Source organism: Entelurus aequoreus, linkage group LG17 (assembly GCF_033978785.1).
Source record: "Entelurus aequoreus isolate RoL-2023_Sb linkage group LG17, RoL_Eaeq_v1.1, whole genome shotgun sequence".
Classification (NCBI taxonomy): Eukaryota; Metazoa; Chordata; class Actinopteri; order Syngnathiformes; family Syngnathidae; genus Entelurus; species Entelurus aequoreus.
In genome coordinates this window covers 3,570,668-3,586,417 of record NC_084747.1, presented here as the reverse complement: position 1 = coordinate 3,586,417, position 15,750 = coordinate 3,570,668, and the positions used below count along the sequence as shown (strand labels likewise).

The 15,750-nt window shown below is 37.5% G+C and overlaps 1 protein-coding gene across 1 annotated transcript in view; it reads right to left on the bottom strand.

Moving 5' to 3' along the window:
* Positions 1-14,751, bottom strand: part of LOC133632147 (uncharacterized) — a 28,129-nt gene extending 13,378 nt beyond the window's left edge. Inside the window, exons 1-7 of the mRNA XM_062024394.1 lie at positions 14,674-14,751; positions 11,537-12,035; positions 8,961-9,010; positions 8,726-8,794; positions 4,676-4,741; positions 2,630-2,692; positions 96-161 (exon numbers count right to left, since the gene is read on the bottom strand). Coding sequence (XP_061880378.1) covers positions 96-161; positions 2,630-2,692; positions 4,676-4,741; positions 8,726-8,794; positions 8,961-9,010; positions 11,537-12,008 — 786 coding nt within the window. The 5' untranslated portion in view covers positions 12,009-12,035; positions 14,674-14,751. The remainder of the gene's footprint in view (positions 1-95; positions 162-2,629; positions 2,693-4,675; positions 4,742-8,725; positions 8,795-8,960; positions 9,011-11,536; positions 12,036-14,673) is intronic.
* Positions 14,752-15,750: the final 999 nt, after the last annotated feature.

Sequence of the window (15,750 nt, the reverse complement as noted above, 5' to 3'; positions counted from 1 at the left end):
CAATTAATATTAACAGTAAAATAAGGTTTGCAGTGGTACTTGACTTATTCAAAGTTAGACCAGTGGGTGGTGGTGTTGTGCGTTCTTGAACTTGCCTGAGTATTCGAGCGTGGAGATGTTTTGCCATTGTCGTTACCGTCTTTTGGAGGCAGTGATTCCTTCTAGATTGGAGGGAACCAAGAGGGATGTTAATATCTAACATATACATGTACACATTAATTTACTCCATGCGATGTCCTAATTTTCTCATTAGACGTCTACCGTAAACGCATTATGGGAAGTGGTAAAAATAATTTTCAAGACAAAGTAAGTTTATACTTTTTATTATGATAACTAGAGATGCCGATAAATGCTTTAAAATTTTATATCGGAAATTATCGGTATCAAAAAGTAAAATGTATGACTTTTAAAAAATGAGTGTTTTTATGAAACTTTAGTTTTGAAGGGGTGATTGCCAACTTCCTGTTGATTTTTGCTGAAGGATGTCAGTGTATGAAATGTAGGTCTAGGTGAGACCTACGTAGAGGTTTTTGTTTCATGTCTCTAAGACGTTCCTACCTGAAGTTACGAGCAGTTTTGTCTGTGTTTTCCTCCGAGGAGCAGTTTTGTCTGTGTTTTATTCAAAAATTGTGCTAGAGCGCAATTTTGAGTTTTGGGGTTCGGTTTTTTTATTAGATGGCAATTTCTACCAGTCCTGATGTGTGTGAAAAGTTTGGTGAGTTTTGAAGTATTTTAAGGGGGTGAAATTACAGCTCAAAGAGGCAAAAATGAGGGTTTTTAGTAAACTTTTGTCTTGAAGGGGAAATTGCCAACTTCCTGTTGGTTTTTGCCCGAGGATGTAAAATTATGAAATGTAGGTCTAAGTGAGTTTTTGTTTCATGTCTCTACGACCTTCCTAGTGGGAGTTACAGGCAGTTTGTTTTTGTTTTTTCCTAGGGGGCGCTAGAGCGCAATTTTGAGTTTTGGGGTTTTTAGTTTTTTTTTATTAGATGGCAATTTTCGCAGGTCCTGATGTGTGTGTCAAATATGGTGAGTTTTGAAGCATGTTAAGTGGGTCAAATTGCAGCTCAAAGAGGCGGCCGGTATAATAATAATATTAGTAATAATAATAATAATAAAACCTTACAATAACAATAGGTCCTTTCGTCCCAATGCAAAAGGACTCCCGTTGGGATTCCTTTTACAATGGGCCGTGCGGGCCCTAAATATGGCAGTGCCATGTTGGCATTTTTTTCCATAACTTGAGTTGATTTATTTTGGAAAACCTTGTTACATTGTTTAATGCATCCAGCGGGGCATCACAACAAAATTAGGCACAACAATGTGTTGATTCCACGACTGTATATATCGGTATCGGTTGATATCGGAATCGGTAATTAAGAGTTGGACAATATCGGAATATCGGATATCGGCAAAAAAGCCATTATCGGACATTTCTAATGATAACCATAACTCAGAATGATTAGAAAAGCAGCTTCCACCATATACTGCGCATCAACCGCAGTATCCAACGTGTAGCTCCTTGATGAGACCTGAGCTGTATGTATAGAAAGAGTATGTACAACTCGGTTTCCAAAGTTGGTAGCAAACATGGCGCCCTATAATCACTCTCTCTCTTTCATGTATCGTCTTCATATGTCCATCTTCGTGTCGTGTAGCCACTCCCTCGTCTCAGGTCCTACTATAATCACGTGAGGGGCTTTTGACCAGTAATTTAGGAGATCCTCTCTCTCATTGGTCTCTGATAGGGCGCCATAATTGCGACCAACTTTAAAACCGACCATCAAGGTTGAAGGTTCAAGGTTCAACTTTATTGTCCCCGTGGGGTAATTTGTCTTGGGCACAGTGCATCATTGCTTTCTTAACATACACAAAAACAACAGAACAAAAACACAAGCACAGACACAACCTCAACCAGACAACTAACATTTAAACATCTAGAACATGGAGCTTGATAGACATAGGTGGCACTTTGATGTAGGCATAAAATCTACAGTTTGGAGATAAAGATAAAGTATCAGTGTGCATTGCACTAGAGCTCATGGATAAAGTGCTGTACTACATACTGCATACTCTCTCTGCTTTGGACGAGACCACAGTGCCTCCATGTAAATCCGCCACCTCCGTGTCGTTACCAAGTTCACATGGTGTGACTGGCGGATTACGGCGGTGTAAACATGGTATTATCACCGATCTTGCAGTGCAAACAGGGAGGCTGCCTATCTTTACATGGTGTAAGGAGTTTGGCACACAGTCTTTTGGGCGGTTCTCTGCAGCTCTCAGGGTTCATGGGGGATGACCGGTGTTTGCCTACGGTGTTAACACGGCCTTTGGCGGAACACGCCGAATTGCCGAAACGCCATCTAAACCAGTAATGTGTGAACGCCTCTTTAGTGGCCTATTGCTAGCAGTTTTTTACTATTTAGAATGTACAAAAAAAGAGAAAGACATGTAGAGATTGTGAAGACAGTCAATGATACGCTGCTTAATTACTATGACTCATAGCAAAGATGATATAGCTTATAGCTTGTTGCATGTACACAATTAATGTTAACAGTTAAATAATGTTTGCAGTAGTACTTGGCTTATTCATAACTGTATCAGTTGGTAGTGCTGTTCCTGAACTTGCCTGAGCCTTCGAGCGTGGCGATGTTCTGCCATTGTCAATGTCTTCTGGAGGGAGCGATTCCAGCTAGATAGGAAAGAACAAAGAGGGATCTTAGGCTCTATGCATCAGTGTTTGTCCCCATGTATTTACATATATATGTAACACATATCAGTGTTTCCCACACATTCATTTATTTGTGGCGGCCCGCCACGAAAGAATTACGTCCGCCACGAATAAAATACTTTTTTTTTTTTTTTGTCCTATCCAGCTTCTCAGGCAAATCATACAGTTGATGTAGATGCCCATATAGGCTGTTCACATTTACTTTACAAAAGAGAAGTGTAGGATACTTCTCTTGTTGCCTTATTCGTATTTGACCACTACTGTTTTCTGTTTATTTGTTACTGACTGTGGCAGGACACCTCTGCCTCTGTTTCACTTTATGTTGCTGGTAAATAATATGGTTGTAGTAGTAGGCTAAAGTTTAATTATTTAGTATGCACTAATTAAAGGGGCAGAGCTTTAAGAGACATTTTAGCTTTTATATTTTATAAGATATATTTGTTGTAAGAACCACGATTAATAAATATATTTCAGTGAATAACTTATTGTTCAAATCTGTATATAAATATGTACACAAAGTGTTGTAATTATATTGTAAAATGGATGGATGGATGGATGGATGGATGGATGGATGGACATTTAAAACAAAACTGTTATTATTAATTAGTAAGTATAAATTTTTTGAGCCTTTTTTAGAGAAAATCATATTGTAGTAAATTATGCAAATTACTCGATGATGTCATGGTGACCACACCCATAGCCACGCCCCGACCGCCACAGGTATGTTGGCAGTTTATGGGAAACACTGCATATATATGTAAATACATATTTACATATAAATGTGTACATATATATGTACCGTAATTTCCGGACTATAAGCCGCATCTGACTATAAGCCGGACCAGCTAAATTTAGGGGAAAATACAGATTGCTCCATATATAAGCCGCACCCGACTATAAGCCGCAGGGTTTTGATGTGTAATTACCGTAGTATATAGGGGTTCCTGCTACCACGGAGGGGATTGTCGGGACAGAGATGACTGTTTGGGAACGCAAAGCGTCTCATTTATTAACAATAAATCTTTCAATCATTCAATCAAACTTTCACATCTTTGACATGGCGAACAGCATTCGTGCAGAGTACAAATAATACAACGGTGCAAAGTAATACAAAGTGCTCGCCTGTACGTTATCAAAATAACCAGCCAACCGGTATATGAAAAGTCAGTCTTTAATCATTGTGTCATCGTCTTCCTCCTGCGTACTAAAACCACCGGAATCCTCTTCGTCGGTGTCGGAGAAGAACAGGCCGTAAATAAGCCGCACCCTTGTATAAGCCGCAGGGACCAGAACGAGGGGAAAAAGTAGCGGCTTATAGTCCGGAAATTACGGTATACATATGTGTACATATATATGTATACATATGGAAATACATTCATATATCACATGTATATGTGAAGTGAAGTAAATTATATTTATATAGCGATTTTTCTCTAGTGACTCAGAGCGCTTTTTACATCGTGAAACCCAATATCTAAGTTACATTTAAACCAGTGTGGGTGGCACTGGGAGATGGTGGGTAAAGTGTCAAATTATGCTGACAACTTCATTGAAAAAAATAGTTCAGTGTTATAAAACTCAGTGTCACAATAACTCAGTGTCACAATAACTCAGTGTCGCGTGACATCAAAATTGACACCTCATTGGCTGGTTCTGAAACAGGATCGATTGCTTCAGTCTTAAATTTACCGGAAGTGAGTGTTGCTTTTTGAAGCAGCAAATGTTTCAGCACTGATTTTTTGTAAACTTAATTTTTATACACAAAATTTATAAACACTGAATTTTAAAACATTGATTTTTTTTTACACTGAATTTTAAAACTTGTCAGCATAAAATTCAGTTCCCAAAATTTAAATGCAAAAAATTAAGTTACATAAATTCAGTGTCAAAATAAGCCTTCTTAATAAAGACACAAAATAACCTCCATTGTGTTCCTGAACTAACCTGAGTATTGGGGCGCGGTGATGTTCCACCATTGTCGTCGTCATCTTCTGCAGGCAGCGATTCCAGCTAGATGGGAGAGAACCAAGAGTGATCTTTAAGCTTTCTGCATCAGTATTTGTCCCTGTGTATTCACAGATAAATAAATGTACGTGTGTATCTTAGATAAGGCTGCAGCTAACGATTATTTTTCTATCGATTAATCTATAGATTATTTTTTCGATTAATCGGTTAATCTATAGATTATTTTTTCGATTAATCTATAGATTATTTTTTCCTTTTGCCGATTATTTTTTTATTCAAAATGAAGATGAAAAAATAAATGTAGGCCCGTTTTTTCAAAAGGCATGGCTTTTATTTACAAAAAAAAAGAAGTATGGCCACTCAGTCAACATTGACAACAACATGACTAAATATTCTGTAACAATGTAAACATTTAAAACCTTTAACATTTAACAAAATTAAAAGTAGCTTATTTGCTTTTTAATGTGCAAATATAAAAGTCAACATCCAGTGCAAATCTTAATATTCTGCAATAGTATAAGCATTTCAAAAGTAAAAGTATTGCTTATTTTGCTTTAAAATGTGCAAAAATAAAGATAAACATCCAATACAAAAAAGTGCAAAACGAAATATTCTGTAACAAGAGTGTAAACATTTCAACAAAAGTGAAAGTATTGCTTATTTGCTAAAATGTGCAAAAATAAAGATAAACATCCAATACAAAAAAGTGCCAATCTAAATATTCTGGAGCACTGTAAACATTAAATATTGCTTTTAAAATGTGCAAAATAAACATCCAGTCCAACACAGTACACAATAACCAATTCTACTCATTCCAGTGAGTGACTAACAGTTGTAATGAAGAAAGGTTAGCATGTGTACATGCTTTGGTTCTTTTCTTGGTTACAATATTCCCAGCAGCTGAAAATAGGCGCTCAGAAGGGGTCGATGTGGCTGGAACTGAGAGCTAATTAGCCTTCACCACAAGCCAGGATTGCGAGCGAGCTGAGCTGCAGTTTAAGTTTCTAGAAGGTCAACGGGCTCATAGTGATGTTACTAGTAGTTGACTGGGAGGTGTTTATTATCATTTGGGGAGAGTCCGCTGCCTGATGTTCACCTGCTAAACACCTATCTGCTCCACGCTGAAGCGCTGACTACATGCGCTCTGAATACGCACTGCTGATTGGCTGATAATGCTTCGTGTGTACCAATCAGATGGTTGTGTGGGTGGGACAATGCTGCGTGTGTACCAATCAGATGGTTGTGTGGGCGGGACAATGCTGCGTGCTGAGACAGAGGCAGACGGAGCAAAGCAGCTTGTTAAGACTTTAGCTTTAGCTTAGAAACTCGTTCGGTACACCCCCGTACCGAACCGAAAGCCCCGAACCGAAACGGTTCAATACAAAACACGTACCGTTACACCCCTAGCAGATACAAATGACACATTCATGTTTTTGTGTAATGATGACAACGTATGCTCGCGCGGACGATTGACTAGTTGATGGTTTTCTTTTCAAATGTTCGTTCATAGCCGTTGTGCTGCTATGATAGGCCATTTCCGCTCGACACAGTGTGCATACAACAACATTATTTGGCCGTTTATTGAAATACTCCCACACTTTTGACCACTTTTGGCATGCTTTTCCCCCCTCGCTCGCACCGCTCGCATCGTCTTCTTTGATCGTCTGCTTTGCGCTTCGCCATGACGGTAGTGTGACGTCATTATGCGACGCGTCGACGCACAAAAACGGCGTCGACGTATTTACGTAACCGATGACGTCGACTACGTCGACGCGTCGTTTCAGCCTTAATCTTAGACTACATTCACACTCAGAATTGCACTGTTCACACTGACATGAAAAAATCCGATACAAGTCGCATACGGGCAAAAAAATCGGGATTGACCTGCAGTTTGAACGAAGCCTTAATGTACGCCATGCGGTGTCATAATTTTGTCATGAGATGTTTACTGTAAATGCATTATGGGATGTAGTCAAAATGGTTGCAGACATCAACTTAAAATTTTCAGTTTACTTGCTAAACATTTTACGTTCCAAGGTATAGTAGCGGCGCACACTAATTTAATTGTACTATTACCTTATTTTTTTTGTTTAGTTTTGGGTTTTTTTGGTTCTCTTTTTAGGGGGGATTTCATGTATGTATGTACGTATGTTTGTATACAAATATGCATATACTTGGTTTTATTTTTTTCATAACACTTTACTGTATTTGTGTATGTGGGTGTGTGTGTGTGTATATATATATATATATATATATATATATATATATATATACACTACCGTTCAAAAGTTTGGGGTCACCCAAACAATTTTGTGGAATAGCCTTCATTTCTAAGAACAAGAATAGACTGTCGAGTTTCAGATGAAAGTTGTCTTTTTCTGGCCATTTTGAGCGTTTAATTGACCCCACAAATGTGATGCTCCAGAAACTCAATCTGCTCAAAGGAAGGTCAGTTTTGTAGCTTCTGTAACGAGCTAAACTGTTTTCAGATGTGTGAACATGATTGCACAAGGGTTTTCTAATCATCAATTAGCCTTCTGAGCCAATGAGCAAACACATTGTACCATTAGAACACTGGAGTGATAGTTTCTGGAAATGGGCCTCTATACACCTATGTAGATATTGCACCAAAAACCAGACATTTGCAGCTAGAATAGTCATTTACCACATTAGCAATGTATAGAGTGTATTTCTTTAAAGTTAAGACTAGTTTAAAGTTATCTTCATTGAAAAGTACAGTGCTTTTCCTTCAAAGATAAGGACATTTCAATGTGACCCCAAACTTTTGAACGGTAGTGTATATATATATATGTATGTTTTTATATACTTTTTGTCTCCACTAATTGTTAAGATTAGTCTTATTGAAATGTGTCTTCTTGTTGTCTCCTTCCCTCTGTTGTTTGTGGTGTTTTGTGGGCATTTGCATTGCCAACATTTGAATGTATTGGGCTGTAAATGTGTTATAAAAATTGAAAATCCTAAATAAATCTTAAATTTAAAAAAAATGTTTGCAGACATGCTAGCATACATTTATTACAGACACTAAGGCGGGAGCTATGGATTATTTTAGTCATCGAGTAATCTATCGATTAGTTTTTTTAATTAATTAAATAAAACACTCTTTATAGCCTCCATGTGTGTTTTATGGAAAATAGTTTACATAAAAAAAATGTTCGGCTTGCCATAATTTCCATTCTTTTTTTTATTCTAATAAATGCACATCATTGAAATTGTACTTTTAAAGTGTGTTAATAAAAATGTAAAAAAAAGACATCGCTGGGCAGATGCTCGTTTTCTTCCCAACATTTTTTACCTGAGGATTTTGCTGAATTCATAATCTAAACGGGGAGTACAAGATATGTGCTGAAAGATACAACCATCCCATTGGTCAGCATCCCAGTAAAAGCGGACATTGTAAGCGACTTGTTTTTGTACTGAGCATTAGCGCTACATGATAGCTTAGTGTTTTACTATAGTTGAATGTGCTAAGCTTCTAAAACTTGTAACTCATCTCCCTTACATTCAGGATCAAAAATGTAAGGTTCTGGCCATGATTAGTACCGGTAGTAATTGTTGTTGCTTATGCAAGTAGCGTTCGTTGCTATGCACGCTGTGAAATCAACAGCTGATACTGTAAATATTACCTTGAATGTGCCTGTTACAAACAGTATATACTTACAGTATGTATATGACAAGTTGTTGGTGTTTTTTGGGTGATTCTTTAGAAGGCATTACTGGTGAAATAGGTAAATTCCTAGTTTAAAATGCAGGTAGCACTTTTGGCTGCATCTTGCGAGCAGTTTTTGTTTTGTCTCATAAGGATTGTGAATGATAGGCAATTTTCTTTTAAGAAAAAGTGTAATTCCTCTTTGAAGACGGTGCATGATATGCTGCTTACTGCTATGTCTCGTAACAGCAATGACACATTTTCATTGGTGTGTGTGCAGCTGTTGATGAGTTTTTTCCACAATCTGACCGAAATAAAACATTCACATTAATGTACAAGTTTTCTGAGGTTCAAACACTCACCAGTTTGTTCATCGCTGACAGCTGTTTGAGTAAAAGTGAACGTTGAAGTAAAATCGAAGAACGCCTTGTCTAAAAAATAAAAAAGGGAAACATGATTTATTGTTTTTGATTACTACAACTAATGAGATCCAACACAAGAACTGCGTCAGAAACATCAGCTGATATTAATTATATTGTGCAAGTAGATATGCTACAACACAACAGGGTGTGCAGACGGAAGTCTTCTTAGCCTCACCGGTGTTAAAAGTGTTCCGTCTTTATCAGGGTGAGCAGAGTTACTTGAGGCTGCAGAGGAAAACACAAATTGTGATATCCACATCCAACAACAACCATGTGAACTACCAATATTAATGCAGTATTATAACACATTCTATGTACGGATTATCCCTAAATACAGAATTGTTAGAAAACCAAGCCATCTACAAGCAAGCATTAATCATAGATCTTGTCAAGGGACATTAACAATATAAAATACTTTAGAATATATTTTAGAGGGTTGTGTGATGCGGCCTAAAATATATATTGCAATATATATATATATATATATATATATATATTGCAATATATATATATATATATATATATATATATTGCAATATATATATATATATATATATATATATATATATATATATATATATATATATATATATATATATATATATATATATAAATTATCTATGGCCCCCGGGATGATGTTTGATTAATATTAGAACCGGCCCACTTTTTTGTAACCGTTTGGAAAACAAATGATAAATGTATGCATTATCCTGTTATATTTCACATTCTACATTGTGTTTTGGAAAAAGGTTGTCATAAAGGTTAATTCATTTAAAAAAATAATACAAAAGAAAACACATTTTTATGCATATGTAAATGTATTCAGTTATAAACATTCACTTTCTTCTTTCCTTTATAGGTCTAAAATTTACTGCATTTTTTTCTATATTTCAATTGTAATATTTTCAGAATGTGTTTGTTCTATCTTTGGCCAAAGTAAGACAAAGAAAACATTCAGAAGTGGTCCTTATTTTTTAGTTTTAATGCCAGCGTGTGCACAGATTTTCCTCCATGCGGCCCCTGAGCTAAAATGAGTTTGACGCCCCTGATCTAGTGGTACGCCAAATAATCACTTGATTAAAATACGTTTAAGGTAGTGTTTTGTTTTCCTATATCTAAACACAGTGTTACTGATCAAAATGTGTGTAATGTTACAGCGGCCAAATATATTAAATATACCTGTTAAATAAAACCTCTGCCTTGTTTTTAATGAATATTTAGGCCTGTACGGTAGTGTATCTTAATGTTGGTCTTTATGGTGATACTTGGGGGAAAGATTTTGAGAACCATTGTATGACAGTATTTGGCAAACTGTTATAAATCCACTTGCTAATTTACTGTTGATAGTTGGTTACTTTATGTTGTAACATGGTTCCATCTACACTTATTATTCTGTTGGATGGATACTTTACATTAGTTTTGGGCAATACCGTAAATTGGGGGTTCAATCAAATACCAAGTGGTTACAGGGACAATATGGGCCATACCAATGTTGATACTGACACTTCAATTTTTCAACATCATGACAATAATCAGATAAAAACACAGAATAGCAGTTTAGCAATTCTAATCAAATATTTAAATTATTTCCTACTATTGACTATGATTAGAATCATTTTGCCCAGAAAGTTCTCCTGTGTCCAAAAACGTATTTTCTGAGTTTGTGATATTCACAGCCACATTACTGAGTTTCAATAATTTTTAGCGAACAATAATTCTACACTGTTCTATAAGTGTACACTGACTACTCTAAAGCATGCCAGTGCCTCCCACAGGACTGCATTCTATGTGTGACAGTGGGTATGCACCACAGTCTAATTTGCATAACTGCCCAAAATGCTCGGTCATGTGATTTTTATGGACGCTGAGGGACAAAAATCTAAACTAATACGAAAAAAATTCACCTTTATCCGTCATTTTAGTTGTGCCTATTAGTCTCCAAGTTTACTTCCTATAGCAGACCTGGGCAAATTAAGGCCCGTTAAGCTTTTCAATCTGGCCCGCCGGGCATTCCCAAAAATGTTTTTTATATCTTTAAGATGGAAAGTGTAGCTGCCATTATGATGTGCAGTGATGTTTTCTAATGACCGTAAGTCTTGAACTATACAAAGGAATCTGTGCTTTTGCATGATATTTTAGCCACTAGTGTTGTCCTGATACCAATATTATTTCGATACTTTTCAGACCAGAAAAAATTGCATTATTGGCTTTATTTTAACAAAAAATCTTAAGGTGCGGCGGACCGGTATGGTACCGAATATGATTCATTAGTATCGCGGTACTATACTAATACCCGTATACCGTACAACCCTACTAGTTACTACGGTAATCTACGTCACAGCAGGTCAGACGAGGCACCAAGCAGTGTGGGTGTGGCTTGATTGTAAAATATGTCGATTGAGAGGGGGTGTGACGTTCATATGTTCTCAATATTCAGGGTTTTATCGTTCATAGAAAAAAATAAAATTCCAATCCGTTTTTAAGGCGGTCTGTCATAACATTTTTAGCATTCAATCAGACTTTATTGTGAGGTTTTGCATTAGTTTTCCTAAAAAATAGATATACCGGCCCCCAGATACATTTTTATTCTCTAAATGTGGCCCCCGAGTCAAAATAATTGCCCAGGCCTGTCCTATAGTATTGTCCCTAGACAAGATAGAATTAATGCTTGTTGAAATTTGAGATACAAGTAAACTCATGCTCGTGACAACAACGCACTTGGCGGATATAAAAAAAAAAGTGAGACGTTACCACCGCAGTGCGAGGACGACGCCGACTGAGACACCATTAGAGGAGCTGGCGAGGACTGGCTGAAGGCAGCGGACTCCTGGAGGACACTTTGAAAAGAAGGCAGTGATGACACGCCCTGAAATGGTTGATTGGTCAACGCAGACTGAAAAGATGCCTTGTGTGACGATGGTGGTGCTCCGGGCAAAGTTTGCAGGGGACCACGCGTGTCCACCGGCAGCACTGGCGTCGGGTGGCCCTGCTGATCAAAAGTGAACGTTTGGGATTCGCCGCCGGCAAAGAGCGAGGCGGGCGACACGGACGCCATGGTGCTGAGGAAGCAGCTGTCGGGTGCCTGCTGGGGGTTGTAATGCGTCCTCTGGGCGGAGCGCTGGTAGGTGGACAAAGTGTGGATCGTTGAGGCTGGGGACCAGGTGGTCTGGCCCTGCCATGCCTGAGCGGTCGTGTAGTTCTTATTCGCTGCCAGGTTGTCCATCGTCCTGGAACGACCTGATCCGGTAACCTAGGAAACAACATACAACAAAGTGATGGCAAGGGTCATCATGTAAAAAAACAAATAAAGCAAAAATACAACATGACAAAAGTATAAGGCGAGTTAGTTGTTAGGTGGCCTATGTCAGTCTTACTCAAATAGTGGGGCGGGCCCCACTGTGGGAGTACGGTGCAATTCCGGGGGGGGGGGGGCGTCTGACCTCTGGGAACATTCTTTTTTTGCCGTACTAGAATATGACAAAGCATATGTAGCGCTTGACGGGTGTGTTTTCTTTAGCGCTAACAAGGATGCAACGTTATGCAGGCGTGTACTTGAAACAATTTTAGAGACAAATTATACTATATTTAGTCACGGTGAAAATATATATTTTCTTCTTGTAATGGAAAATAATTGAGAAGCACTGGTCTACATTTTGAACGTTTCAAATATTGTTCTTGTAACATCCCTATTTGTTATAGTCAGTGTTACAAAATAACACGTTAGACTACTGGTTACCGGTAGTCTAAAGCGTTATTTTTTTATATTCAGTAACTCAGTTACCGTTACTACATGATGCGTTACTGCGTTATTTTACGTTATTTTTTATGTAGTATCGGCTAGAAACAGAAGATCTGAGTGTGTTTTATTGGAGAGTTGCAGTGTCGTCCTTCTGATTCTTCCTGTCTCACAAGCCGGAGAAGAGAGAGGCGCGCTGTGTGTGGGGTGGGGGGTGGGGCGTGGCATGTCTGTGTTTACTAACAAGACATCATGGAGTCGAGTTTCTTAACATGGAGATATTCCCACTACTTTTCTTTTGTCGAGCAAAAGAAAAGAACATTTTAGTTAAATGTAAGTTGTGTCTTGGATCAAAGATCCTATCTACTGCCCAAAACAGCAATTCAAATCTGCTGAAACAGCAACAAAAGCAACATGCTTCGACGAAGCTAGTAGAGAGAGACACAGACTCCGATGCAACTTTTGGGATAAATTGTACTTCTAAAGAGTAGTTTTAATGCAACTTTTACTTGAGTATATTTATAGAGAAGAAACGCTACTTTTACTCCGCTCCATTTATCTACATTCAGCTCGCTCTCCGCTACTGATTTTTATCGATCTGTTAATGCACGCTTTGTTTGTTTTGGTTTGTCAGACAGACCTTCAAAGTAGGATCTATCGCATGCCTGCGTTTCACCAATCAAATACAGTCACTGGTGACGTTTGACTCCATTTCACCAATCCAATGCAGTCACTGGTGACGTTTGACTCCGTTTCACCAATCAAACAGAGCCAGGTGGTCACATGATTAACAAGCTTAAGCTTACATGAACTCAACATCAAATTTGAGGAAGCACATTGCGGTAAGTAACGTAAGTAGATATTTTGGCTGTCACCGTAGGCTGATGTTAGCTTCCCTGCTACGAATCACTGTCAAATGTACATCGTGTGGGGACATTTATTTACGCACCGCAGCCTCATAGACAGACAGAGACACAAATACACACACACAGTCGCACACACACGCATGCATAGAAACACCAATCAGAAGTGCACAGTGTGTTCCCAGGTGCAGCCCACACCTATCAGTTTATGGTTTGCGTAAAGGCTAACTTGTTATTTTCCTTTGTAATCTCTGCCTTCTGATCCTATGGTGCTGTTAAGTTATTGTGGCTCAATTTGCCTTAATTTTTTTATGTTAATGTACTATTATTTAACATATATTATTGTTTTAGTTGCTTACGAGATATTCCTGGCTCTGAATTTGCTCCTTGCTATTTTTATGTTTTTGTGCATTATTTGTTGCCGTCATCATTAAACGAACAGGTTACTCATCAGTTACGCAGTACTTGAGTAGTTTTTTCAAAACATACTTTTTACTTTTACTCAAGTAAATATTTGGGTGACTACTCCTTACTTTTACTTGAGTAATAAATCTCTAAAGTAACAGTACTCTTACTTGAGTACAATTTCTGGCTACTCTACCCACCTCTGGTAACTAGTTATTGGTTTTCAGTAACTAACCCAACACTGGTTATAGTTTAAATAAAACAGCAAAGGAATGCCAATCCATGTAAAACAGGCATGTTTAACATTACATAGCGACTTGTCCAGGGTGTACCCCGCCTTCCGCCCGAATGCAGCTGAGATAGGCTCCAGCAACCCCCGCTACCCAAAAGGGACAAGCGGTAGGAAATGGATGGATGGATGAGCGCTAATAAATGATTTTCATTTTCATTTTGAGAGAATACAAGTGGCTTTATGGACTAGTCAGGCATGTGACGTCACGTCGCCTTGTAACATACTGTCATTAAAACATAGTGTAAATAAAGATATATTTTAGTATAAATAAAGTTACATTGGTGTTGTTGTGCTAGCTCGCTGCGATCTGCTAATGTTACACGCTGGATTTGGGCTGTTGAAGCACCACATGTGTATAAAAGTGCAAACAATGAGAAGTTGTAAGGTCGCTGTGTGCAGAGATAGAAGAATAAAAAAAATAGGTTGAAGTAAAAAAATGCGTCCCTTGTTATTATTAGCTGTTAGCTTGCTCGGCTATCAGATTCGGAAACTATACACGTGGCGAACAATGACTCACAACCCGCCAGACTGGGATGAAAAATTCGGTTATGTATAGAAAAATACATCTAATTCGCAAAGGGAAGTAACAAACCTGCACAAAAACAACCGAAAGATGCGCTGCTGTAGCGGGAGCGACTATCGCGTCAGGGACCCGGAAACTAATGACATTGCTTCCGGTCCGGTGTGTGCTTTTCACAATAAAATAACACCGTACACTATTTGACCAACAAAAAAGATTAAACTTTAGGGAATGATCAATGGTTACATGTTTGTATGGTGTATAAAATGTTCCTACTTGTTAAGAAGTATTTTATCCATCTCTACATTTTTCCTTTAATCCCAATTTTATTTAATTTAATCAGCAACCCATGTTTCCACAACATATTACCATGAATTGAGTTACGTCAGGGGTGTCCAAACTTTTTCCACTGAGGTCCGCACACTGAAAAATCAAAGCAAGCGGGGGCCATTTTGATATTTTTTATTTAAAAAACCAATACAATATATGTATAAAAAATATACATTTAGGCCTCCACTCAGGCTTGATCCCGGATACCCCAAAGGGTTTTGGTAAAAAAAAAAGAAAAAAAAAAGTGTTATAATTTAGTATTATTATTATTATTATTACTCAAGGTTTAAATCTCTAGATCAACATTAGGTCTATCTGTCAATATAACGTTGTTAAAGATTTAAGTTGTGTGCCCTTTTTGTCAAAGAAAATCCTGTTTTTTGTGGGAAAAACACAAAATATACAATATTTTCACCCAATAAAGATTTTTAAGTGGAATATTTGAGATTATATAATAATTGGAGCCTTAAAAAGGTCAATAACTCATAACAACATTGATTTTAACTAATTATAATTTTTTGAGAAATGACACTTAAAAAAAAAAGTCCCACTAAAATGATTGGGGAACCAAAAGGGTCCTACTCGTTAAAGTGTTAAAAAATAATTAATACATTTTTTACTTTTTACTTTTAACACAATAATCTCGAGATCGACTTCAGATCTATCCGTCAATTATAAGTTTTATTGTTGTTTATGTTTTTTGTTTGTTCGTTTTAGGCCCTTCTTTAAAAAAAAAAAAAAACAGCTTAGTTTTTTTATATGGCAAACACAAAATATGCAACATTTTCCCCCAAAAATATCTCAAAGTGGAATATTTAA